The sequence below is a fragment of the Microcebus murinus genome, chromosome 10, assembly GCF_040939455.1.
Source record: "Microcebus murinus isolate Inina chromosome 10, M.murinus_Inina_mat1.0, whole genome shotgun sequence".
Lineage (NCBI taxonomy): Eukaryota > Metazoa > Chordata > Mammalia > Primates > Cheirogaleidae > Microcebus > Microcebus murinus.
Window position 1 is genome coordinate 5,106,340 of NC_134113.1, and position 27,446 is coordinate 5,133,785.

Below are 27,446 nucleotides of genomic sequence, written 5' to 3' on the forward strand. Positions count from 1 at the left end.
CCGGGCTGTGGGGAGGGGGATCTGTGTGAGGCTTGAGATGCAGCCCTGCCCTCCAGGAGACCCCAGTCCAGGACACACAGAGAGTTTAACCAGGGCTGGGAGCCCGGGGGTGCCCGGAGCCCCAAGGAGGCTTCCTGGAGAGGTGATGCTCGCAGTGGGTCTCAAAGACTTCCCAGGGGCCGGACGTGGTGGCTCACTCCTGTAATCCTAGCACTCTGGGAGGCCGAGGCTGGTGGATTGCTTGAGGTCAGGAGTTCGAAACCAGCCTGAGCAAGAGCGAAACCCCATCTCTACTATAAATAGAAATTAATTGGCCAACTAATATATATAGAAAAAATTAGCCGGGCATGGTGGCGCATGCCTGTAGTCCCAGCTACTCGGGAGGCTGAGGCAGGAGGATTGCTTGAGCCAGGAGTGTGAGGTTGCTGTGAGCTAGGCTGACGCCACGGCACTCACTCCAGCCTGGGCAACAAAGCGAGACTCTGTCTCAAAAAAAAAAAAAAAAAAAGAGACTTCCCAGGGAGGGAAGAGGCATGCGGGACCCTAGAATAGGCTGGCCAGTCCCCACCCCGTGGGCCCCGTGGGCTGCCGAGGGCCCCACCGAGCCTGGTGACTCTGTCTTCCAGTCTTGTCTGCACATTTCCGGGTCTGCGAGCCGTACACGGACCACAAAGGACGCTACCACTTCGGCTTCCACTGCCCCCGGCTCTCGGACAACAAAACCTTCATCCTGTGTTGTCACCATAACAACACGGTCTTCAAATACTGCTGTAACGAGACGGAGTTCCAGGCGGTGATGCAGGCGAACCTCACCGCCAGCTCCGAGGGCTACGTGCACAAGTGAGTACCAGGCGGGGCGCAGCCCCACCGCGGCGGGCCCCGCGCAGGGCGCCGCGCCTCCCCAGATCCCGTCCCGTGGGGAAGCTGCCGGGCAACCACTGCACCTGTGGCTGGACCCGGAAGGAGTCTGGGAAAGTCTGGGTTTCTGGCCCGTGCTGACCTCTGGGCTTTAGTCTTCTCATCTGAGAAATGGGCACATGATACCCACCTTTCAGGGCCACTGCTGAGGTTAAGCGAGGTTAAGTGAGGTTAAGGCTTTTAGGCATAGGAGCCACCTGGGCCTGGAATCCATCGGGCCCATGTTCCTCCATCCATCTGTTGTTCATTCCACAAATGCCGGTTGACACTGTTGAGCCAGAGATTAATCCCACGAAGTCCTTTTTGCTTAAGGTGATTAAAACACATTCAGAGCAAGTCTGCTGATTGAGGGGACCATGGGTGTGGAGAAAGAGGAGGAGCGTGCAAGGAGAAAAGCAATAGGATCATGCTAAAGGCACGGAGGATGGAAGCAGCACACGGTCCGTGTATCACGCGTGAAGCTGACCATCTTTTCCCGTGCTCGGGAGCCATCCGTATCTCTTCTGCCATGAGCCAGCTGCTTCTGTCTTTTGCAGTTTTCCCATTGAAGTTTTGGTCCTTATTTATTTACGGGAATTCTTTATACAGAGAGGAAATAGGATGTGCTGCAAGTATTTTCTCAGTGTGTCTTTGACTTTAGGATGCTTTTTCTTCATGCTTAATTTTAATTTTTATGTAATCATATTTTATCCTTTTTTTTTCCTTTATGGTTTCCCAGTTTTGTGTCTTACTGAGAAAGGCTTTTCCTACTCCAAGGCCACTAAACATTCCCCCGTATTTTCTTCTACTTCTTTTATGTTTTAATTTTTTTATCTTCAAATCGCTGATCGATCAGGAATTTATTTTGATGTAAGTTTCAAGGGTAGGAATCCAACCTATTTTTTATTATTTTTACCAAGTAGGTAGCCAGTTCTCCAACACCATTCATTGAATTGGTCATCTTTTCCCTGCCCATGTGAAATGCAAACATCATGTACCATCGAGTGCTAAATCTGAGTATCGTGGCAGATGGCAACACATTCGTGGCTTTCATTGCTGGACCTGTTTGTCTACGTGTTAGTACCTCGCTGTGTTAGCTACTGTGGCTTTTAATATGTTTTAACGTGTTACTCTGTTCACCCCAGCTCTTTTGTCACGTGAACTTCAGAATTAGCTTGTGTACTTTTCCTTCCTCCCCCCAATACTCCAGTTGGCATTTTTTACTCTGATCGTATTGAATTCATAGAGGAATCCAAGGGCTGACTATTATGGTGTTGATACAGACATCCTCAAACTACGGGCCACATGTGGGAGTTTTTGCCCATTTGTTTTTTTACTTCAAAATGAGATATGTGCAGTGTGCATAGGAATTTGTTCATAGTTTTTTTTTTTAAACTATAGCCCGGCCCTCCAACGGTCTGAGGGACAGTGAAGTGGCCCCCTGTTTAAAAAGTTTGAGGACCCCTGGTATTGAATATTCCCATGTGAAGGTCTTCCAACATGTTCAAATTTTCTTTGATAGCATTTTCCTCCTATAGATAGTATACATATCTTTTGCATTTATTTCCAGTGATTTCTTTTCATGTTGCTATTATAAATGAGGTCTTTTCTTCCACTATATCCTCTGACTGTTGTTAAGATGATAAAAACCAATGACTTTGACATACGAATTTTGTCATCAGCCACCTTCCTGAAAATTTCTTATCTTGGTAATACTTTTTTCAGTTGATTCTCTTAGGCTTGCAGTTATTCCGTTCGCAAACAATAATAATTTTACCTCCTACTTCCCGATTTTTGTTTTCTGGTCCCATGGCGCTGGCTGGCACCTCTCAACGGGTCGTTAGAATGGCCAGGCTCCTTAACCTTCTTCCTGACTTTACTGAGGGTGCTTCCGATATTTTCCCGATAAGCTAGAGGCTGACTCTTGGGGCAGATGTATTTTTTCACCGCAAGGACAACTCTGCCTGGAAGGGACGTTTGTCGAGTGACTGTCGAAGGGTCGGTGGCAGCGCTGGAGGCGATGGGCAGGGGTCCTTGGCTCAACCCGGCTGGTGCTGGGGCTCCGGGGGGCTCTGTCCCGTGCCGCACGCACCCGGGGGGACGTCGCTTCCTCCCCTGGGCTGGGCAGGAGCTGCCAACTCCTTGACTATCCTCCAGGCTCCCCACCTCCCCCAGGCCAGCTCCCAGCCTTCCTTCCTCAAATGCACGGTGCTTCCCCCGAATATCCCGCCATCTGCTCAGCCTCCGAGTAGTTCTGTGCGCGAAGCTGTTCAGCAAGCCTGTCCGTCACGCGAGGGCTGCAGGCGGGCCTGGAGTTTGACCCAAGCCGTTTACACGGCCGAGCACCGATTCCCCAAGGGCCGAGGGTGGCACCAGGGCGGGGTCAGGACCCTGGCGAGCGGCGGTGAGGCTGACGGCCAGCCAGGGGCTTGGCAGCGAGGTCTGGCAACTGGCGCCTGGGATCCTCGCGCCGGAGCCCACAGGTTTCTATAATCTGCACAGTTGCACAGGATTTCACATGGAGCGCTCCACTGTCTCAGCGCAGGGGGTCCCGCGGTGGCTGCGGCAATCCGAATCCTTGGGCCCCGGAATAGAGGCCTCCCGCGGGGGGACGGGGAGGCCAGAGATCAGGGTTTTCACTTACAGTTTCCTCTGTGTCCTCAAGAAGCACATGTGTGCAGCGGGCCCTGCGGGGGTGGGGCTCTGTGCTCCCCAACCCCCCCCCCCCCCCGTGCCACTGAGGTCACCTGGCAGCCGTCCCTGGCCGCTTTGCACGTGAGGAAGACGAGGCACAGAGCAGCCAGTGACGTGCGCGGTGAAGGCAGCCGGTCGGGCCGTGGGCGCCGAGAGCCGCCCTCCTGGTCTGGGAGCCGCCTGTGTGACCCTGGCGCTTCCTTCCGCCCGCCAAGGCAAATCCAATCCTGGCGGAGGCGTCCCCCCGGGCGGGGTTGCTTGGGGGCTGGGCCACTCGCTGCCGGGGGCCACCCTGTCGTTGTCCACGGCCAGCAGCGTCCCCGGCTCTGGCCCCGAAGATGCCAGGAGCCCGTCCTCCCCGCCACCCGGGCACGGCCAGCAGCGTCTCCTGCCGCTGCCGGGCGTGCGCTGCCCCAGCGACCTTCCCGCCACCTCCCTTTGCACAGTCGGGGGCCGGGGCGTCGTCCACCAGGGAGGACCCGGCCCCGGTCCCTGCCCCCGCCCTGGGCCCTTCCTGGGACAAGCGCTCCTGGGGGTGGGGGTGGTGCCCGGTCCTCAGCGTGCAGGAAGCTGGGAGCCCACGGCCCAGAGGAAAGAGCACTTCTGGGCAGAGCCCACTGCGGCCAAGTGGGGCGTACAAGGGGACCAGGGCACAGACACTGGGGCCAGAGGGGCCTCCCAGGCTCGGGTAGGGGCAGGTGCGTGGACTTTCTCCTGAGGTCCCCGAGGGTCCCAGAGGGCTTTGCGTGGCTTTGTGCTGCACGGACGGTGCCTAGGTGAGGCCCGGAGGACTCAGGACGTCCACAGGAGCGTGAGGGTGGGCTGGGCAAGACCTGACCCCGCTGAGGGGGGGATCCAGGGCTTACATCAGGGCCCCTGGAAGCCCCTGACCAGCCACCCAAGTTGAGGGACCGTGGGGAGAGGGCCCGAGCCCGGGGAGCTGGAGCAGGGCCTGGCGTCCTGGTGGGGCCAGCAGCAGAGAGGGGACAAGGTTGACATCCCGGGTCCCCAAATGGGTGGGACGAGGCCTGCGTGTGTGGAGGGACCCAGGGAGAGTCCACCTTCGTGGCTGTCCTGGTGCAGGTGCTGAAGTCACCTGTTCCTGGCCACATGGGTGGGATAACAACTAGAGTCGGGACTGGAGGGACGAGGGAACCCTCGTTCTGCCACCCACGGGTGACGCTGTGGATCTTGGCTGGGAGGCAGGACGGCCCCGGACGCCAGACAGGTTCGTGGCTGCCTGTGGCCAGTCTGGGCGGAGCGGGCCAGCCGTGGCCCTGCAGGGGCTTCAGCCCGCTGCCTGCGGCCAGCAGCAGCCAGAGCTCTGGCGCGTCCCCCCAGCCCCCCCCCTTGCGGGTGAGTCATGCGGGAGGCAGGGCTGGTGACAGGGAAAAGGAGAGCGCTTCTGATGACTTATTTATTTGTGTTTTTCTGGAGGAACAGAATGGTTTGTTTTGGTTCTGGCTGCCTGGCGGGAAGGCAGGCGGAGTGACAGGAAGCAGCCTAGCCAAGCCCACCACCGCGGCGGTTCCGCCCGGCTCGGCGCCCACTGCCAGCCGGCGGGCGGCGGGGAGGCTGGGCGGGCAGGGCCGGACGGAGAGGAGCAGTGCTCCGCAGCCCTCCCGTGCCAGGGCCCGCTGGACCCGGGGACGGTGACGCAGACCCGGGTCCCTGAGCCACCCGCGGAAGCCTCTGTCCAGCGTTCGGCGGGGACGGGCGTGGGGGTGGGGGATTAGTTCTCTCTGGGGACAGGGAGGTCTCCCCAGAGGGGGTGGCGCCCGACACAGCGCGTGGGCAGCCGTCACTGGGCAGGCGACTACAGGGCTGGGGTGAGGGCGGGACTCCGGGCAGACAGACGCGCACTTCCTGGAGGCCTCAGCGTGCGAGGCACAGGGGCCGTCCTTCCTCCCCTGGCCGTGCATGGAACCTCTGTCCCCCCGGAGGTGGCCTTTGCCCCAGGCCGGGGAAGGGAGGCAGAGGAGGATCCACGGGATTGACTCTCACACGCGGGGCCTGCCTCTCGCTCGCTCCTTCCTCCCTCTAGAGTTGCTGCATACGAAGAGGTCCCACGAGCCCGTCCACCAGGGCTGAGGCTCAGAGAGGGCGAAGCCTTGCCCGAGGCCACGCAGCGCACAGGCGGCACAGCGGGGCGCGGTTATGCCGCGTAACAAAGCGCCCAAAGGCCCCAGGCCAAAGGCTGCTTTTGGCTCTCGCTCCGTGTCCTTCTGGGCACCGAGGCTTTGCAGGCAGAACATTCCGTGACGGGGCCGGGAAGTAGTCCCCGTGCCGGGCAGCTGTCCCCCTGCGGAGGGACAAGAGCAATGGCAGAACACGTGGGTGGCTCTGAGCTTCTGCTCAGAGGTGGCCATAGCGTTCTTGCTCCTGGTTCGTTGGCCAAAGCGCATCCCTTGTCCGAGCCTGTCACGGGGGTGGGGACCGACCCCGCTCAGAAGGCCTCCAGGGAGCAGCAGTGAGTATCTTGAGAGTGATAGACCCTGCTTCACTGGCTTATCTGGCCCAATGGCTGCGTGCCACCACGGCACTGCACAACCTCGGTCCTGCTGTGTGACCCTGGGCAAGGCGCTTTGCCTCTCTGGGCCTCGACCCATCGAGCACTCCCCCTGTGCCTTCATCCCATGAGCCGCACTCCCCGGGTCCCTCCTCTTTCCAGCCCCCCTGTTCTCTCTCTGAGCCTCACGCCATGCTCAGTTGCCCCCTTTCACAGATGAGGAGACTGAATGACGCTCAGTCTCCCAAGACCACAGAGAGAGAACTTGGCAGGGCCAGATTTGGACTCACGCAGCGCTGACGTCTCGAGCCCACCTCTTAGTCACCAGGGTCATCTGCCTGCCGCACTGCCCCCGGCCGCCCCTGCGGGTGGGCACAGCACTGCCACTTTTAGACGAGGTTGGCAGGAGGGGCCACCAGCCGTCTCCCAGCCAGGCCTGACCGGGCCAGGCCCCTGATGTCTCTGTCTGAGACGATGGCCTCAGAAACGGTCCTCGAGTGCATCCGCCCGTGGGGTGGTGACGGGGCTTCCATCCGCACAGCCCTGGCAGGCGCGGCTGCCCTTCCCCCGACGCAGCCGCTGCCGCCCGGGCAGGTGCTCGGTGAGACCCCTCCATCAGAGAAGGCTCGTTTGTTGCTTGGGCTGCACCGAAAGAATTTGAATCGGTAAATATCCCAAACTACACCGAACAGTCGCGTCTTCGGCTTTGGCTGGCTTCATGCCTTGCCCCATAAAACAGCCTCAGCCTCTAGTTTTCATCTTTTGCCGTTTACAAAACACAAACAAAGACCCCTGCATCTGGATGGTTAATTTCCAAGTCACGTATTTTTAATTAAATTTCAAAAATTAAAAAAAAAAAAAAAAAAACCTGAATCCTCCCGGCTGGTGGAGTGTGGGGCGAACAGGCCACGGGAGGCAGGAGGGTCCCTCAGCGTGTGCCGGGGCGGGGGCTTCCCTGCCTGCTGCCTCCAGGGCGGCACCCCTTTTCAGCCAGCCCCCCGAGTCAGTGCCATGGCAGACCTGTGCGGCCCCTCCTTCTCTAGCAGAGGGTTGAGGGTGAGCTGGGAGGGCGGCGGGGTCAGCCACATGCCGATTCCAGCGAGCTTTGGTCGCGGAGGCTGGCAAGCCCAGCAGCACACGCACACGCAGTGACGGTGACATGCCGATAGGCATGATGCTCCCCGGGGGAGGAGGGAGATTGGGGACCTCAGTCCCTCCCCAGGCGTCTGTCCTAGACTCAACCGTGGAACGTCCCCAAGGCTCGGCACACCCCGAGGTCAGAGAGCCCACGTCCCGGCGCTGCCACTTCCCAACTGTGGCCTTCGGCAAGGGACTGTGCCGTCCGGGCCCTGCTCTCTCCCACGGGGCATGGGAACACCAGCTCCTCGGGCGAGGCGCGGCTGCCAGGATTCCGAAGGGCAGGGCGCTGGCGCGGTGCGGTTGCCAGCATTTGCGCTCGCTCTTGGTGAGCATACACACAGATTACAAGATCTGGTGAGGACGTGAGCAAGAGCGGAGCTGCCATTGTCACAGCTCGGCCCCTGCACCGTCCGCGTCAGCTCAAGTCACATGCTTGGCAGCCGGTGTCGAGCACCAGACACACAGAGACCCCAGCCCTGGCCTCGAGAGGAGGCAGTCCCACAAAACAACAACGACTTGGACCCCAGCCCTGGCCTCGAGGGGAGGCAGTCCCACAAAACAACAACGGCGTGGACCCCAGCCCTGGCCTCAAGGGGAGGCAGTCCCACAAAACGACAATGGCGGTTGTGGGTTCTGGGGAAAACCTAGAGGCTGGGGGAGACCAACGCAGGGGGTTAGCTGACACGGAGCACCGAGGAAGGCTTCCTGGAGGAGGTGGCGACTGGGCTAAGATGTGGCGGCAGGGCTGGCTGGGCGCACGGGAAGTAGGGAGTTCTGGGCGGAGGAGCAGCGTGGACAGAGGCCTCCAGGCGGGAGGGCGTCAGGCTGGAGGCAGCCCGTCCACCCCAAGAACCTGGGCAGCCCCTGCCTGGCCAAGGCAGTGACGTGTCGTGATTAGGAACTCACACTCTGGGGGTTCACTGCCGAGTTCAAATCCTGGTCCTGCCACTTAACGTCTGTGAGGCCTTAGACAAGTGTCTTAATGCCTCTGAGCCTCAGTTTCCCGTCTGTAAAACAGGGATGGTGGTGAGAATGCTATTTCCTTCCGTGGCTGCTGTGAGCATTAAGTGGCTAAGGTGTGAAGCAGGTGAGGGGCCAAGTGTCCCCTGGTGCCTCTGGTACTGTGATCTCTGGTCCCAGTGGTTCCAGGCCCAGCCTGTGGTCCAGCCACCACCCCCAGCTGGCATCTGGAGTCCCTTCTGCCGGATAGCATCTCACACAGTGGCCCCTCCCCCCGCCCGAGCCTGCTGCCGTGAACCACCGAGGAAGAGCCTGGCTTGGTGCAGCTCCGTGCGGGCTGCAGGAGGGAGGCTGCTGGGGGAGGCCGGAGCTCAGCCCACCCCTCTATCTGCAGGGACATCCACCTGGCACACGAGCCCAAGCACACTGGATGAGGCCACCGCCTCTTTCCCCAAGAAGGAATTCCATATCCACATGCCCCCGGGCGGAGCTAGTCTCTCCTTTAAAAAGGCAGCCTGGGGCCTGGCTGTCAGCCACTCACACTTTAGCGTGAGCAGGTCCATCAGACTGTGGCAGGCTTCATGGAGGTGGTTGCTGGGAGGTGGAGTCCCAGGTGGCAGCAAGGACTACAGTGATGCAGAGCTGTCAGGTTGCTGTTCCTTAAGCAGCTACTGAGCCCTGAGCACTCACCCCACGCTGCCCCATGCTAAGTGCTCGGGACACAGAGGCCTCTCCACCCCCCACCCCGCCCTCCCCTACCCAGGGCCCCCAGTCTTCAGGCCAAGAACTTTGCAGAGCGAGGGCAGGGGAGGGGGTGCGTTCCAGATAGAGAGCGGATCCCCGGCCCTGGCTCAGCCCTGGAGGGGCCGGGGGGAGTCCCAGGAGAGCAGCCCCGCCCTGCTGCAGAAGCCAGGGCCGGAGCCAGCCTGGGAAGGACCAGAACCTGGAGCCGGAGACTGGGAAGGCCCCACGGCCACCTCCAGGCCGCGAGAGGGGCAGGGTTCTCCGGGGCCACGCAGCAGCCAGGCAAAGGAGGACCCGGAACCGGCTCTGCCGGCTCCTGCCCCGGCTTCACACGGGGTCTTGGGGGCCTGCTCTGCCCGAGAGGCCCAGCAGGGCGAGGGACGTGGGGCATCGCACACGCAGGCTGGACGCCGGCTCTGCTCCCCGGCGCAGCCTAGCGCTCCTCCCTGGCACCCGTGCGCACGCCCACCAGGCAGATGCCCGCAGACGGGGGCGGCGCCAGAGATGAATAAACTGGTGCCTTTGAACAGCCGCCGTCCCCGCCAAGCACCGTTGGGAGCGCGGCAGCCCCAGCTATGGTGGCAGGCCCGGAACGCAGCCCCGCTGGGCACAGGGTGGGGCAGGCCCAGACTCCAGCCTGGGGCCTGGGGCGGTGGGGGCTGGGCTTGAGGGGCACCTAGGACCGTGGGCCGGAGGAGGGGTTGACCCAGCCGTGTAGGGGAAAGGGTGTCCGGAAGTCTTCCTGGAGGAGGCGGTCCCCAGCAGGGGGTAGCGGGAGCTGGGCTGGGAAAGGAAAGGGCTGCCTGGCAGCAAGCACGGCCCGTGCAAAGGCCCGGCGCCGGGAGCTGGCAGAGCATGCGCTTCTGCAAAGAGTCAGCTTCGCTCAGGAGAGCTGGGCTTCACGTGGCTGGGAAGGTCTGCAACCAAACTCTCCAGTGGCTTTTGTTGCTTCTGCCCGGGGAGCAGGGGGCAGCCAACAGTGGGGCCAGGATGCGTGAACGAATAAGAGAAATGATGCCGGGGTCATGCCAAGTGGAGGGGACCCCAAGGAGCGAGGATGGAGGGACGGGGAGGGGGAAAGATGGAAGGAGCTTGCAGGGGAAGGCAAGGCGGGCTGGCGTGACAGCGGCCCAGGTGGCAGGAACAGCGTGAGCAGAGGCCCGGAGGGGGAGGGGGGTGGCGAGCAGGGGCACCCATGGGAGACAGGGGCAGGTGACAGCAGACCTCCGTGCTGGGGGAGGCAGGGGGTGCGGGCACGAGCTGCCACGTCGTGGGAGCCCCAAAGGCCAGTCAGAGTTCCTCCCAAGTGCCCCACAGTGTGGGACCCGTGGGTGGCCGGCCCAGGGGTGCTGGGGGCAGGGGCGGTCCAGGGAAGGAGGCACACAGGGCAGGCAGCAGAGAGGAGCCAGGACGCCGCCCTGCAGGGGGGCCCGGCCCCCCTCCCCTGTGCCGTGCCCCCTGATCAACCCCCTCACGCGACCTCTCTCTGTTCCCAGCAATTACACCGCCTTGCTGGGAGTCTGGATCTACGGCTTCTTCGTGCTGATGTTGCTGGTTCTGGATCTTTTGTATTACTCGGCCATGAACTACGACATTTGCAAGGTCTACCTGGCACGGTGGGGCATCCACGGACGATGGATGAAACAGGACCCGCGGCGGTGGGGGGACCCCGCTCGGGGCCCTCGGCCGGGGCAGCCGGCCCCGCAGCCGCCCCCGGGCCCCCTGCCGCCAGCCCCCCAGGCCGTGCACACGCTGCAGGGAGACCCCCACAGCACGCCGCTGGTGGCCTTCCAGAGTTCGTCTGCCTGGTGAGTGGCTGCCGCGGGGCCCAGAGCGGTGTGGGCCGTTGCCCCTGGCAAGCTCGGAAAGCGCCCGATCATTCTCGCTGCTTCCTTTGGCCCTCTGGTTTCCTGATTATTTGCTCATCCTGTTGTCCGTCGGCCAGGAAGGGTTTGAAGCTGCCGTGGCGGCAGCGTGTGGCGTGTGCGTGGGCGGGAACGTCAACGTGAGAGGTGGCAAAAGAGCTGGCGAGCAAAGCCTGCAAGCCCGCTGCTGCACTTAGAGCCTTACTGCCGCTGAGCATGAAGCGGAGTTTTGAGTTTCCCAGCTGCCAAGGCAAAAGGGGAAATTGGACGGCTTTCCAAGTTTCCATAGTCTGGTCGAAGGGAGCAAATCAGTCTGTCTGGGCTGGGGAAAATTTTTCAGCATGAGCTTATAAAATAAACTTACTACTTGGCTCCTTCCCTGTGCATGTCTTGAGTCACATAAGGGCATCTGAGGTGACTCAGGCAGGCCGTTTAGTGATAGTTCAGGGGAAGGGAAGCAAGCCGGCGAGAGAGGTCGGCAATCAGGGGCCTGGCCCTGTGGGGCGGCTGCTCCAGCTCAGCCCAGTCACCCTGGCCAACGGGCGTGTGGGTCTGGCTTCATCTCCTGCAACCCCCATTTCTACCCGGCTCCAGTGTGGTCGGGGTGGGGCGTGACCGACCCCTGGGCAGCGCGGCATCCACTGCTGGAGGGGGAGGGGAGCAGGAACCCACCGCGAGCTGGCCAGCACCGAGGACAGGAGGCAGACGCGGTGTCGATTCCCAAGTCAAGGGGTTGAGTGTGGGGTTCAGACATTCTGTGGGGACTGAGCTGCAGCCACGGCCACACGGGGCTCAGGGACGTCATCCCAGGACGCCGTGGTGCTGAGCCCCGGCTGCAATGTCTACCCCAGAGCCCTCCTGCTGGCAGGGTGCACAGTGACCCCTGGGTTCAAGCCCATGTGACCCAGGTTTGAGTCCCAGCTCCCTGGTCTGGGGCACGTAACTTCACCCCTTAACCTTCAGATCCTTGTTGAGGGGCCAAGGTAAGGATGCCCCCACCCCTGAGGTTGTCCTGAGGAATAAATTAAAACTTGGCACATAGTGGGTGCTCAGTTAACCCTTGCTGCTGCTTCTCAAGAGAGTTCGTGATCATTTAAATAGCTAACAGGTAGTGACTTCTCAATAATGAATGACTTAAATAATTAATGAGATTCACGTAAATCAGCTTGTGCTTATTGATCGGATAATTGCCCATCTATCATGCAGGAGACAAAGGCACAGCCTGCTCAGCTCGGTCTGGCAAATGCTGACCGAGCGGGTCCTTGGCGGGGGCCCCGTGCCAGGCTCCCGGCGATGCCAGGGGACGGGTGGAGAAGAGAACCGGTCCCACCCTGAGGAGCGGGGAGGTGGGCGCCGAGCCCACAGGGAGCTGCAGACAGGAAACATCCGGCCCCCCGCGGTGGGGTGTTCTGGAATGTGGGTTCTTGCGGCAGACACATGGGGGGGTTGTCCAGCGGAGGACCCAGAGCTGCGGACCAGGACTCTCCGAGGGGGCGTGCTGCCGTGCGAGAAGCGTTGGAAACGTCCTTAGGAGTGGCCAAGCGTTTGCATAGCTGCGAAGCCACCGTTTCAACGCTGGCCCTCCCCAGCCTTTTGTGCCTGCGTTCAGAGTAGCTCCCACCGCCCGTGCCTGCGGATAGGAGGGTGGGCACCGTGAGCCTCCTGCACTCGGCACCTTGGGGCCGCTCCCCTGGCCAACTCCCGAGTCACTCACTGCGCCTGCCACGTTTCCAGCCCCACCCCCGCCGCCCCACGTTGCTTTTCACCAGCAAGCACCCACGGTGCGCCTGCTGTGTGCTAGGCCTGCGCCGCGCTCCTGGGAGACGCAGTTCAGGGGTGTCGGCGTGGCGTGGGGAAGAGCCTGCCCAGCCTGTCGGGGTGTGCACGGAGCTGAGCCAGGGCCTGAGCTGCAAGTCCACAGGGGAAACGTCCCACTCCAGTGCCCTGAGCACCCCGCGCCCCCCTCGAGTCTCCCATGTGCAGGCGCAGGAAGGGGTTCCCAGACCTTCCGAGCATGCTCAGAAAACAAGGGGATCCCCGGCCCGTTGGCCAGATCCGTGGGCGCCTTCCCACTCCCGCTTTGCTCTCCGACATGGCTGTGGCTTCGGGCGGGGGTGTTTGGAGGGTTCCGCTTTCCCAGTTGAGGAACCAAGGGGGGAGGGGTTTGGTTCCGAGAGCTGGGGGGCCCTGCCACTCCAGGGCCCTGTGCGGAAGGAGCTGGGTGACACTCGACGTCCCCGGCGTCGCAGGCAGGGACGGGGACCTGGGCGTCTGGGCGTCTGGCTGTAACCCGACCAGGTCCCTGGCCCCACGTGGCACAACCTCCCCGTGGCGTCACCGGGAACAGAACATCACCGAGCAGCCTGGCACTGCGCGTGCTGCCCAGCCCCCGGGTCACGCAGGGGTGTCGGAGCGAGGTGTGGGGGGCGGGGGGGGCCACTAATCTCATCGAATGCGCCCCCCAGGCCCCCAGGCCTGCACTGACTGTAGCTGCTCCTGAAACCTCTTTCTCCCGCTTGCTGCCTTCATCTCCAGAACTGTCTTCTGAGCCCAGCCTGTGGCTTCCTCCTCCGCTCCCTCCCCTCCCCCCTCCCCTCCCCTCCCCTCCCCCCTCCCCTCCCCTCCCCTCGCCCCGCTCCACTCCCCTCCCTTCCCCCTGCTCCCCTCCCCTCCCCCTGCTCCCCTCCCAGTCTCACTCATCATTATGTGGAAGGTTCCAGCATCTCAGCTCAAGGCCCCTCCCCAGTCTCTGTCCTCACTGGAGCCCCCAGCAGACGGGGGGGCCGGGGAAGGAGGAGCAGCAGACACACACTGGTCACCTTTGTTCCTGGACGCTCCATATTAAGGATAGTGAGAGCCAAGCAGCAGGTCAAGGACCACTCCAGGGGAGACTGAGGCAGGAGGCCAAGTCGACAACAGGACAGGGCAGGCAGGGGGAGAGACAGGGAGGCCCCAGGACGCTCCTGCCTCTGGCCGCTGCAGGGGCTGTGACCGGTCCCCTGCCGTGGCTGCCCGGGTCCATGCTCCCCACCCTGGGGTGCCCTGCAGCGGGAGCAGATGCCAGAGCCCGAACGCAGTGGGGTGGACCGGGTGCCCGCCGGGTCTGGCCTTGTGGCCCTTGGCTCCCCCGTCAGAAACCCTGGGGCTGGGCAGGGCTTAGCGGCAGTATGGACAGCGCCCGTGGCAGTGGCTCATCCCACACGGCCCCTGCATCTTGGTCCCGGGGACACACGCCCATCAATCTCCATCACCAGAAACACGACTTCCCCACCGCTGGCCAGGCGGGAGCTGGCGCCTGGAATCACGTCTCCATGCCGATGGGGCAGTGCGGCCCCTCCCGCCCCGGCGGACCCACCGTAACTGAGTTACGAGCCGCGGGGCGTCCGGGAGGGCTGGGACCGGGCCAGGCGCAGCTGCCTTCTGGCAATTTCCTGGGGAAGCCATGCTTTTCCTCCAGTTAGCAGATAATGGACTCAGAGTGTGGAGCCTTTTGCTCAGATTCTCTGGACCCTGAATCCTCTGGGGAAATCCGAGGCTCCCCTGGCTCATTCCCTTCCGAAAGTGGTCAGGAAGCAGCTGGGGGGCACGAGTGACCGGCAGGCACTGGGGGGCCGTGCTCACCCTGCACACGCACCACGCCTGCATCCAGCCGGCCAGGCCTGCCCGGGCTCAGCCCCGCCCTCCCTGCTGGCCGTGCAGTACCAGGGTTTCCTGCCCCCTGCCGAGGATCGCAGCCCTTATCTGTGCATTTTGCCACGGTGGGTGGGCAGGTGTCCCCGGCCACAGCAGGGCTCAGGTGTCCGTGTTCAGGCCCCACACACAGTAGGTGCTCAGTGGACCCCGCCCGGCAGATGCAGCGGGAATATCCACGCAGCGTCTGGGCCTGGGTCACCTCGCACTGACCGCTCGGGCCTCTTCAGGGCCGGTGCCACCTAGCAGGCCTCGGGGCTAAAGGAGGACGCTCGGGGGCAGCCGGGAGAGCCGCCGGCCCTCGAGGCTCCTGCTCTGGCTGTGCTGTTGGTGTCAGGACGGCTGCCGCCGAGGCAGGGCGTTGAGGTGTGACGTTGTTGTCATTATTGTGATCATCCTTGCCACTGCTGTCCGCGGGTCCGGGGAACACACAGCGGCTCAGGAAGACTCACCCGCCCGGCTTTGAATCCCAGCTCGGACCCAGGGCTGCCGGCAGGGGCGATGAGGCGTGTGGCCCCCCACACAGGCCTCCCGCCGTTCTCCGTTATCAATGTCATTTCCCTGTTTTATTCCCGCTTCCTCCTCCCCAGCTCTCCCCCAGGGAATCCTCGGTTTCCTCTCTTTCTGCTTCATTTTCCATCCTGGGAGTGCTCACCGGAGGACCGATCGGCCTCCCCACCAAACGCAGCCGCCCCCTCCCCTCCCGCCGTCACTGGTTGGTGGCACGTTGCTCCATGCTGCTGTCCTCGGTTTTTCATTCAAAATTACGCCCGTCCAGCCGCCCGTGTTATCGTGAGGTTTGCATAACCGCTGCCGTGATGGCCGTGTCAGCTGTCCCCGCAGCTGACAGCCCTCCCTAGTTCAGTGGCCCGCTCTGCCTGGGGCCATCGAGGGTTCTCCTTCGACCTGGGTGTCCCTCGGCCTCCAGGACGAGAGGGTTTCCAGACAGCCGGCACCGCCTGCACCCCGCCGTTGGAATGGCCGCCCCCCACGCGCCCCAGGGCAGGGCCAGCCCGCAGCCCTGAGCTCACCCTCGCTGGAGGCTGCCCAGGGTGTAGCAACCCCAGCTGCTAGAGAGTTCTGCTGCTTTACAGGCAGGGTCGTTGAGTGGTTAGCTGCAAAGGCTCTTGGAGGCAGAGAGGACTGGGTTCGAATCCCGGCCCCTGTTCGGTGACACCTCAGGGGCCTCCGGCAGGCGGTTTAACCGAACGCTCCTCGCCTGCACAGCGGGGCAATGCGTTGGCCTCCCAAGGTGCTGTCTGGTGAGCGAGAGACGTGGGGAGACCCTGGCAGGAGAAACTGCTCTGCAAACGTCTCTCGTCTCTCTTCGGCGTGGCATCCGTGAGACCCCTGCCATTAGCGGCTGTGTTGCAGACGTGACCAGCTGTCCGCAGGTCCACTGACTGTCCAGCCAGCCAGGGGGGGAGTCGCCGATATCCAGAAAGGGCTTCAGCGTTTGAGTAGGAGTTCGCTGGAAATGGGGAAAGGGCATCCAGGCAGAGAGCAGCACAGGCGAAGCCCCAGCGCAGGGACAGGGCTGAGGAGACGCGGGGAGCCGTGGCCTGTGCACTGCCCTGGGGCCGGGGCCCCTCCCTGGCCACCCCCAGTGAGCCCCTTTGCTGCCCCGTCCCCAGCTGCCTGACCTCGGACTCGGGAGGCCCGGGCTCCTTCCTCAGACTTCTCTCCATCTCCACCCTCCCCGCCCCCCCTCCCGGCCCCCACAGCTCCTACCCCGTCCACCTCCGGTCTCTCCCCAGCGGCGTCCCTCCCTGGATCCGGGCGCGCTGCTCCGTGCAGAGCCCGAGTACTCGCAGGCTGCTCCTTCGGGGTTCCGTGGACGTGGTAGGCGGGCACGTCCGGCACCCCCTCCTGCGGCTCCTCCCCGTCAGCTCCACCTGCAAATGAACCCGGAATCCGCCTCCCCGCCCTCCACTGACGCCAGCTAGCCCTGTGCACCTGTCCACACCGGGACCGCAGCGACAGCCTCCTACGTGTCCCTCCCCCCAACCGCTAAAACATAGACCAAAACGCGCCGCCCGCTGCCTCCTCACCTGGGGAGGAACGAAACCCCTCCTCGGCCCACAGGACAACGTGGTCTGCCCGTCCCCCGTCTCCTCTCCCCCAGCTCCCGCCCCACGCCTCCCTGCTGTCCCACCTCGGGGCCTCTGCTCCTGCCGCCCCCCACCTGGCGGTGCCCCCTCCGCTGGGCGCCTGCTCAGTCACCTGCGCAGAGAGGGCTCCCCGGGCCGGGTTCACAAGCTAGCAATAGCCGCCTGCGCCTGTCCTCTCTGTCCCCGTCCTTGTTTAGTTTCTCCGTCGTGCCTGCTGCCGCTGCTTTTCATTGGGTGTTGTCTCCTCGCTGGGAGGGGAACCCAAGAGAGCTGGGGGCCTTGCGGCCAGCCGTGCCCCCAGCACATAGTAGGTGCCGGGCACATAGTAGGCGTTGAGTAAATAGGTGTTGAGTAGGTGAATCTTCCTGCCTGGCGTGTAGGAGGCACCTCGTCAGTGCCAGATAAGTGGATTTGCTGTCATCGTTCGTAACAGCGGCTCCCGTTTGTTGAGGACTTTCTGAGCGTGGCAGCTGCGGGAAGTCGTGGCATTTAACCCCCGCGGGGCTGCGGCCGGGGCATCCTGAGGCTCAGTGTTTGGAGGAGAAACTGAGGCCCAGAGAGAGACGGAGTGACTTGCTGGGAGCTGGCGGCAGCAGAGCCGGGGTGGAACACAGGTCCGGCCGGCTCCAAGGCCCACATTCCCGGGCTGGGACAAGCAGCATCTCTGCCTTTACTTCCCCAGCTGTGGAAGCGAAAGCCCGAGGCGATGTCGCCCGTGCTGGGTGCATGGCCGGCCCGACCACTGAGGACTCCCCGCGTGGGTCAGGCCTCCACCATGCCTGGGTGGGACCCCGAGTAGCCCCCAAAGCACCTGAGGTCCGGGACTCCAGGCACCAGTACAGCAAGGCCCTCTGGCCGGGGCCCAGCAGCAGCCTGCAACCCACCCTGGGCCCCACGCGGCGCTGGCGGGTTTGCGGGAGGTGACAGTGCCGTCTTGGCCTTGTCGGGTTTCGGGGTCTCCGTGTTTTCTCCTGCACCATTTGCGAGGGTCCTTCCCAGCCCTCGGAATCTTTCTGGGGCCCCAGGAGGGCCGAGGTGGCCAGGTGCGCGCATCTCTCCGCCCGGCAACTCCCCACCAGAGAAGGACCGTTTTCAATACGATTCTACTTCGAAAATCTCATAGCCACACCGTGCTAGCAAACCGGCAGAGCGGTGGGCTGCGTAGTCTCGGAGTCCGAGCTGGGTTCAGACCCTGCCCCCACGTGCTACTGGGGGACCTTGGGCAAAACGGTAGCTTCTCCGAGCCTCAGTGTTCCCATCAGTGAAATGGGTATGGGTAGACTTACCTTGCAGGACAGTTGTGAGGATTAGAACGGGGTCCGGCGTGTGGCAAATGCCTCCGGTAAATAAATGCCCATTGTTATGTTGTGGCCATTATATTGAGTATTTTAAGAGTAAAAATAGAGAGGAAAGGAAAGCCACAGGGAGTCCCACACGCAGCAACTATCCCATTTCCCAGCCTCCTGGTGCACACATGCTTTTATGCGTTTCTGGTAACGGTGTGCGTGTAATTTTGCATTCTGATTGTGTTCACTTGGCATTCAATTAGGCACAACCCTGTGATTTTACTTAATCTTTCTAAAGATCCTTTTAGCAGCGCCCCCACAGCCCAGGTTCCGCGCTCGGCCGTTCACTTAGCCACCCCTCCACAGCAGGGGACTCACACAGCCTCTGACGTCTTACCGTGACAAATAACGCCGGCAGGGGGTGGGCGTTGGGCGCGGGGCTGCAGCGGGCGCCTTTGTGGCTTCATGGCCCTTCTTGAGTGGTGTCCTCTGCATACATTCCAGGCCGGGAACCCCCTGGGTCGAGGCCTGTGACAATTTTGTGGCTCTTTGCCCCAGTGCCAGCCTCGTTTCCACGGGGCTGGTGCACTGGAGGTGGCCTTTGGGGACAGGCGATTGGCGGCACCTCTCCCGCCTGGGGCTGCTGCGGTGTATGCGTGCTGCGCTGCTTTGATTGTCAGGGAGGCTGGACGCCGGTCCCTGCGTTAGCTAATTAATTGTATCTCCTCTCCCGTGAGCTGCCCGTTTATGTCACCGTGCCTCCAAAGACAGCCGATAATCGAACCATTTTCATAAAGTAGCGTTTATTTCCCAAATTGCAATTCCGTGGTGTCTGTCTCGTCTGTGAACCCCCCTTGTACTATTTAGTACGTGTTTAATTGACTTTCAATCAAGCGGCTTTAAAAAAAAAAAAAAAAACACAACTCAGACTTGCTCTAAGCAACGTCATCTTGGGTTTAAGAGTGATATTTTCTCCTGATACGCATCAAGACAGATCCATAAACACACCCAACGTGTGGCGGAGCTACTTCACACTGGCTCCCCAGAGCTGACAGCTAAGTTCTCGGAAATTTCGAAAGCCTGTTGCTAAACGCGGCCACGGCTAAAAATTAAATTGTATAAACTTACGATTTAATAAATTATATGTTAAACACAAATGCAATAAATACTCAAGACTCATCACTTCCTAATCACTTCGCTACGCTTACTCGTATGGATTTGAGTCTGGACCAACAGTGCAGTCTACGCCGTCATGTCTGCTGTGCACGCCTTTCCAACCTCCCCGCTGGCGTGTCGGCAGCAGTGTTTACACCATGGGAATCGGCAGCGAATGCTGCCAGCCGGGTTCCCGCCCCCGGAGAGCAGGGGTCCAGTGTTTGCCAGCCGCCACTGTATACATAATAACCGTCCACACGTGGGCCTGCTTCCCGCCTCCGATGACGTCGCCTGCCCGGGGGTCTGTGAGCCTCACTCACTGCGGGACGGGACGGGAGTGCGTTCCTTACGTGCCCGTAGAAACAACCCCAGTGTTTCCAGGGAAACCCATAGACAGGCGCCCAGGGCAGCCATGGCCGGGACCAGGGGAAGGTGGTTCTGGGAGGTCCAGTCATCGGGCCGTCCCAGCTCCTGGTCCTCCCTGGGGCAGAGCAAGCAGGGGGCCCGGGGGCAGAGGAGTGGTCAGACCTTCCGGCCACACGCCTGCGTCTCCCACCCCCTAGGAGACATCTTGGTGCCCTCTTGGCAAAATCCCCATCCCCACCCCTCCTGTCCCGCTCTGCAACAGTCTGTCCTGTGGCTGCAGCCCGTGCATCATTCATTCACTCATTTATTCAACAAGCACTTGCTGTGGGCCAGCCAGGGCCACTGCCCGGGTTAAGTGCCGGGAACAGAAAGACGGAACAGGCCAGGCCCCGCCCCTGAGGGACTCCACCGCCCAGCGATGCGTGGAAAATGCATCCTGACCCTCCACGCACTTGGCTTGGGAAAAATCGATGTGTTCAGCCAAAGGGCGAATGTACCTTAGAGAAGGTTCTGGAAAAGTCACTTTGAAGATGCGCTTCCGGAATGAACGAGGCCGGCACAAACGTCCTCAGTTCGGATGGGGGTTTCGTGTCTCAGTGGCTGGACGGGTCAGGGCTTCGGGTCCGGCCACCTGATCTTCAGGGCCCTGACCTGGGGCGAGCCCGTTTGCCTGTCTGTGAAAACGGGGGTATCGGGGAAAGGACAGCGCCCGTTAGGAGCCCCATAATCCCATTCCGGGGGAGACTCAGGTGCACCCCGGTACTTTGGAATCTTGATTAAAATTACCGAACACAGGAACTCCTGTGCAAGCAGAGACGCCGGCCTGCGTGGGGGTGCTTAACAGAAAGACGTTTCCATGCAGGCCGGGCGGTCCGGGGGCCCCTTAGCCGTCCTGGAGAACGGCGCTTTATGCCGATGGATGGGAAGGCCGCAGAACTGCCCTCTGGCTGCGGCGGCTGATGCGGCCAGGCCAGATGGAGGCAGAGAGGGGCCGGGGGGGCACTGTGCTCCCAGAGCCGATTGAGTTCAGGGGCTTTTAATAGGCTTTTTCAGGGGCTTTTAATAGGCCCGGCTCCCCGAGCGCCGACGGGCGAGGAGAAATCCATCTCCGTGCGCCTGGGTCAGGGAGGACGCGGAGTCCTCCCTTCTTTATTTCCCCGCCGTTAGAACTCTGGCCTCAGCTGCTGACATATTTGCTTCCAAGAATAGACGCCGTTGGTGCAGCAACGGCTTCCCACGCGGCGTCCGGCTCCGGCCAGGGATGGACGCCCGGGTCGCCGCGGGCTGCAGGCGCCTGCTCCTCCCCGTCGTGAGCACCCTCCCCACGCACGGTCCTCCCTGTCTCCCTCCGAGGCCCCCCCGAGGGTGCGGGGGGCCTTGTCGCAGGCGGCTGCGGCGTGAGCCCACTCCCAGGGCTGCGCCGTGCTCTGGGTACTGGGGCCCCCGGGTTTGGAGTCCCGGCCCTGCCGCTAGCCACAGGCAGGAGCAAAGCTCTGGGGTCCCGGGGCCGGCTCTGTGCTGCCCGGCTGCGTGTCCTCGGGCAAGCGGCCCCCTTCTCTGAGCTGCCGTGTGGACGTCGGTGCAGGCCATGGGTCGCCCCCACGTGTTGGGGGCTCACGGAGATGGGATGGGGGGCTGTGAGGAGGGCCTGGCCCAGTGCCCCACTCACGGGGAGGAGCCTTAAAGTCTATCCCCTCCCCCGTCTCTGCCCACCCCATTTGCGGTTGCTGAGGGTGACGTCGCCATAGCTCTCCCAGCCAGGCAGTGCCGGGCACCTGGTGCCAGGCTGTCTGTTGTCGGCTCAGTTACTCCGGTGTCTTTGCATCCCAAATCCACTCCCCTGGAGCAGCGGCCTGAGCCGTCTGAGATTTGGGAGTAGGGACCCGGCCGTCACTGGCGCCCAGGGGACCTCGGGCACAGCGAGGAGGCACAGCTGCATGATGTCCGCGGCTTCCCACCTGCATCCTGCCCTCCTTCCCAACTGCCCCCCCACGCCCTCCCCCAGTCCCCCGAGCCTCTCCCTGTGTTGTCACCAGGCAGGAGCCTCCCGTGGACCCTTCAGCTGCCACTCAGTGGCCGGGTGGCTTCCAGCCGCCCTGCGAGCCGGCCCCTCCCCGCCCACCTGGCACCCCTGAGAGACCCTCTCCAGCCTTCCACCCCTCCTGGGACCCTCCCCGCCCACCCAGCGCCCCTGAGCGCCCCTCTCCAGCCTTCCACCCCTCCCGGGACCCTCCCTGCCCACCCGGCGCCCCTGAGAGACCCTCTCCAGCCTTCCACCCCTCCCGGGACGCTCCCCGCCCACCCAGCGCCCCTGAGAGACCCTCTCCAGCCTTCCACCCCTCCTGGGCCCTTCCCCGCCAGCTGCTGCACAGGTGTGGAGACCCGTTAGTGCATGGCACCTGAGGCTGCTGTGCCCCTGCCTGAACCCCACCGACACCGTCGTCACTTTTTTCTCAGGGACATGCTGCTGTCACCTCTCGGTCTCCAGTCCAGGTGTGTCCCCGGTGGGTGTGTGCACTTAATGGGGTGCTGCCTGCTTCCTCCCTAGAAGCCACCATTCCAGGGGTGGTGCATCACAGCTGGCGGCCTCAGGGGTGGGAGGGGACGCGGACCCCAGTAGGCAGAGCCCGGAGAAGAGCGTGTCGTGGGGCTGGCGGAGCCGTCAGCAGGTGGCCTGCCAGGCGGGAGTCGGCGAGAGCCGGGGCGCAGGCAGGGCCGTGGGCAGCTCGGAGGCGGGAGGCCCATGGGGAGGCCGCCACTGTGCCCCGGGCGAGGGGACATCGAGGAAATATTTCCTAGGTGGAGGGGACAGGGCCCACAAAGGGAGTGGGTGGGGCCCCAAGGATGACGGGCGGGTCTGGCTTGACTGACCCGTGTTGCCGCCGCCGACCAGGAGGCCGTGGGGGGGGGGGCGCAGCGCGGTGGCACCTTGGCGCTGGGCGTGCAGGGCTCCGCGCAGGGAGAGGCGTGAGGGCAGGTGTGGGTCCTGAGGCAGGGACGGGGCTCGCGTGCGCAGGAGATGGAGAGGCGTCGGGCGGGCGAGCGCGCCTGGGCAGGGGGGGCCCGGAAGGACGCTGGGCACGAGCCACTGCCGGGGGGGGGGGCTCCTCCCGCCCTGGTGCTCCGCGGGGCAAGGGCTGGGGTGCCGCGTGTGAGTGTGGAAGGTGGGGTGCGTGTGGGGGGGTGCTGTGTATGGTCTGTGTGGCAAGGTATGTGTGGTCTGTGTGTGTGTGTTGTGTGTGGACTGTGTGGCGTGATGTCTGTGTGATGTGTGGGGTCCATATGGCATGTGAGTATATGTGTTATATGTGTCACGTGTCACGTGTGTATGTGTGTTATGTGTGGTCTCTGTGTGTGTGATGTGTGGGGTCTGTGTGGCATGTGAGTATATGTGTTATATGTGGCACGTGGCACGTGTGTATGTGTGTTATGTGTGGTCTCTGTGTGTGTGATGTGTGGGGTCTGTGTGGCATGTGAGTATACGTGTTATATGTGGCACGTGGCACGTGTGTTATGTGTGTTCTGTGTATGTTGTGTGGGGTCTGTGTGGCATGTGAGTATACATGTATGTGGCACGTGTGTGTGATATGTGGGGTCTGTGTGGCATGTAAGTATACGTGTTATATGTGGCACGTGGCATGTGTGTGTGTTATGTGTGTTCTGTGTACGTTGTGTGGGGTCTGTGTGGCATGTGAGTATACATGTACGTGGCACGTGTGGGTGTTATGTGTGGTCTGTGTGTGATGTGTGGGGTCTGTGTGGCATGTGAGTATACATGTTGTGTGTGGCACATGTGCATGTGTGCTGTGTGTGGCATGAAGTTTGTGTGGGGAGTGCGTGGACACACCTCACACGCTTGGGCTTGTCCCTGGATCCAGCCTCACCCGTCCCCAGCCGCTGCCCTGGCTCGGGCGTGGTGGCAGGGGCTCGGGGGGCAGGCCAGCGAGCTCGCCGGGACGGGCCAGGCCAGCGCCGCTGCTGGGAGCTGGGCGGGCCGGGGCCGCGGTGCGCAGGGTCAAGGCGCAGACAGCCGCGGCAGGAGCACGTGCGCAGCACAGCGCGGCCCACGCAGGGCCGGGCCAGGCCGGACACGGCCGCTCAGACCTGTGCGAGGCCCCGCCCACGCCCAGACACCCACCTCACTGGGCTCCTGCCAGCCCTTGGGGAGCTCCTACACTGCCCTCAAAACCCGCTGAGGTCACTCTCCTCCCCAGGGCTCCCTCCCTCCTTGGGGGCCCCCCCCTGCAAGGCCAGAGCCGCAGGGCCGGTCTGGGTCCTCCCGGGGCCCCGGGGCCGGAGCTGTGCCTGGGCTGGGCGTCCGGGCACCTCGTTCGCCCCTCACCGACCTGCTGTCTGAGCTCGGGCTGGCCATGTCCCTCCCGGCCTGCCCTTCCTGGCCTCGCCCCTCCCGGCCTCGCCCCTCCCGGCCTCGCCCCTCCTGGCCTCTCTTCCCAGCATCTACGGTGGGGGAGGGGCGGCATCGTCCTTCAGCTTAAGCCTCCCTGCCCTTCCATCGGGCTAATGGAGATGCCCATCAGGGACAAGAATGGATTTGAAAGACGCTTTGAAAAATTCATAGCGGGAGGCAAAGGAGAGCATCTTTATTTTTGTAGAGCAGGAAGCAGGGGGATTTACGGACAGAGGCTGCCGATGAAAAGGACAGCATCTTGGAGCACTTTGTGGCATTTAATGGAGAACGCAGGCCCCCATTAAAGCAATGGCATCAAATATTTACCAGAGCGGCATTAAAAATTTACCTTTAGGACGGGATATTTAAAGGCCCCGAGCTCCCCGAGAAATGTCCGGAAGTCAGGGAGGACGGCTGCTAGCCTGGCCGAGTCACGGGGCTCAGAGCCAGCCCGGCTCCCCGCGGACCCCGCTCCCCAAGCCAGAGCAGCCCCACCCCGAGTCTGCAGAGGCCAGTGGCCCTCGTGAGGCTCCCAGAGGCCCGAAGGACAAGGACAGGCCCTCAGCTGGCATTCCCGGCCCTCCGTGACCCGGCCCTGCCTCTCCGGGCGGCTGCGGTCTGTGGGGTGGACAGGAGTGAGCCTACGTGGGTTGGAAGAGACCAGCGTGGAAGGGGGGAGCGGTCTGGCGCCAGGGACGTGCAAAGGCACTGAGGCAGAGAGCCGGCGCACGCGCGCATCATGACAGTCGGGTGGCGCAGTGTGGGGAGAGGGGAGTGCAGGAGGGGAGGGGTGGGAGACACAGGTGGGGTGTGATTGTGCAGGGCCACAGTGGGGTTCGGCTTCTTATTCCAGGGATGGGGGGCCCAGTCTGCCTTTGGGAGGGAGCTGGGCGTCCACCAAAGCGCTGCCGCCGAGCCATGAGTGGGGCTGTGTGCAGCTTGCACAGGGTGGCGGCAGCCGAGGTGGCGCCCGCAGGACGGGCTGGGGGAGAGGCTCGGGGGTGATGGAGGGGGAAGTTGGGGGCCCAAGGAGGACCCTTGGCCAAGCAGCTGGGGAGACGCTGGCGCGATCTTTTGGGTGGGGCCGCTGGGGCAGGCGTGACTCCAGGGAGGAGCGGTGCGGAGCGTCTCAAGTTCGAGGTGCCCGGGATGCCGGCGGAAGAGCGCGGGAGGAGCAGGAGGCACCGGGCCGGAAGCCTCGGGATGGGCGTGTCCACAGGGGCACGGGGCCGGCTGGAGGGCAGCGGGGACCCGGCCTTGCAGGCAGGGTCGGATGCCCTGCCCGTGCCCGCCGCCCGGCGATGCCCCTGCGTGCCGTCCCCGTCCTATCCCGTCCCGTCCCCGTCCAGTCCCGTCCCCGTCCCGCAGCGCAGCCAGTGGGCCCCAGGAACGTGTGCGGCGCCATCCTGCCTGTCACTGGACGTGCGTAGCTGGCACCAGATAGCATCGCCGTCCCTCCCCCACCCCCGCCTTCTGCTCTGCTGGGACCTCGGCCAGCTTCTGCCTTGAGGAAAGAAAGTGAGATTCCACGTTAAATTCTTTAAACCGATATGGTGCCCCGTGAAACACAAGTAATTCCAGTTTGTCTGCAAATGGGTCTTTCCTTCGGTGGCCTCTCCTTCCCCTAGAGACCGGCTGGTGGAGAGCCGGGCTGTGAGGGGCCGTGTGCAGAGCGCTGCCATCCCCTGCACACGCACACACACACCACAGCCCCTGCACACGCACACACACACCACAGCCCCTGCACACACACCAGAGCCCCTGCACACACACGCACACACCAGAGCCCCTGCACACGCACACGCACACCAGAGCCCCTGCACACGCACACGCACACCAGAGCCCCTGCACACGCACACACACACACACACATCAGAGCCCCTGCACACACACACCACAGCCCCTGCACACACACACACACCAGAGCCCCTGCACACGCACACACACACCAGAGCCCCTGCACACGCACACACACACCACAGCCCCTGCACACACACACACACCACAGCCCCTGCACACACACACACACCAGAGCCCCTGCACACGCACACACACACCACAGCCCCTGCACACACACACACACCAGAGCCCCTGCACACGCACACACACACACCAGAGCCCCTGCACACGCACACACACACCACAGCCCCTGCACACACACACACACCAGAGCCCCTGCACACGCACACACACACCACAGCCCCTGCACACGCACACACACACCACAGCCCCTGCACACGCACACACACACCAGAGCCCCTGCACACGCACACGCACACCACAGCCCCTGCACACACACACACACACCAGAGCCCCTGCACACACACACACACATCAGAGCCCCTGCACACGCACACACACATCAGAGCCCCTGCACACGCACACACACATCAGAGCCCCTGCACACGCACACACACACCAGAGCCCCTGCACACACACCAGAGCCCCTGCACACACACCAGAGCCCCTGCATACGCGCACACACACCAGAGCCCCTGCACACACACACACACACCAGAGCCCCTGCACACACACCAGAGCCCCTGCACACACACCAGAGCCCCTGCATACGCGCACACACACCAGAGCCCCTGCACACACACCAGAGCCCCTGCACACACACACACACCAGAGCCCCTGCACACGCACACACACACCACAGCCCCTGCACACGCACACACACATCAGAGCCCCTGCACACGCACACACACACCAGAGCCCCTGCACACGCACACGCACACCACAGCCCCTGCACACACACACACACACCAGAGCCCCTGCACACACACACACCAGAGCCCCTGCACACGCACACACACATCAGAGCCCCTGCACACGCACACACACACACACATATCAGAGCCCCTGCACACACACACACACACATCAGAGCCCCTGCACACACACACACACATCAGAGCCCCTGCACACACACACACATCAGAGCCCCTGCACACACACACACACATCAGAGCCCCTGCACACGCACACACACACACACATATCAGAGCCCCTGCACACACACACACACATCAGAGCCCCTGCACACACACACACACATCAGAGCCCCTGCACACGCACACACACATCAGAGCCCCTGCACACGCACACACACACACACACATATCAGAGCCCCTGCACACACACACACACACATCAGAGCCCCTGCACACACACACACACATCAGAGCCCCTGCACACACACACACACATCAGAGCCCCTGCACACGCACACACACATCAGAGCCCCTGCACACGCACACACACACACACATATCAGAGCCCCTGCACACACACACACACATCAGAGCCCCTGCACACACACACACACATCAGAGCCCCTGCACACGCACACACACATCAGAGCCCCTGCACACGCACACACACACACACACACATATCAGAGCCCCTGCACACACACACACACACACATCAGAGCCCCTGCACACACACACACACATCAGAGCCCCTGCACACACACACACATCAGAGCCCCTGCACACGCACACACACATCAGAGCCCTGCACACGCACACACACACACACACACACATCAGAGCCCCTGCACACGCGCACACACACACACACATCAGAGCCCTGCACACCAACCCCCTTTGAAAT

At 62.6% G+C, this 27,446-nt stretch overlaps 1 protein-coding gene across 1 annotated transcript in view; it reads left to right on the top strand.

Moving 5' to 3' along the window:
* Positions 1-27,446, top strand: part of SHISAL1 (shisa like 1) — a 71,777-nt gene that overhangs the window by 27,059 nt on the left and 17,272 nt on the right. The window contains exons 3-4 of the mRNA XM_076006924.1: positions 627-840; positions 10,441-10,752. Of these exons, the coding sequence (XP_075863039.1) occupies positions 627-840; positions 10,441-10,752 (526 nt within the window). The remainder of the gene's footprint in view (positions 1-626; positions 841-10,440; positions 10,753-27,446) is intronic.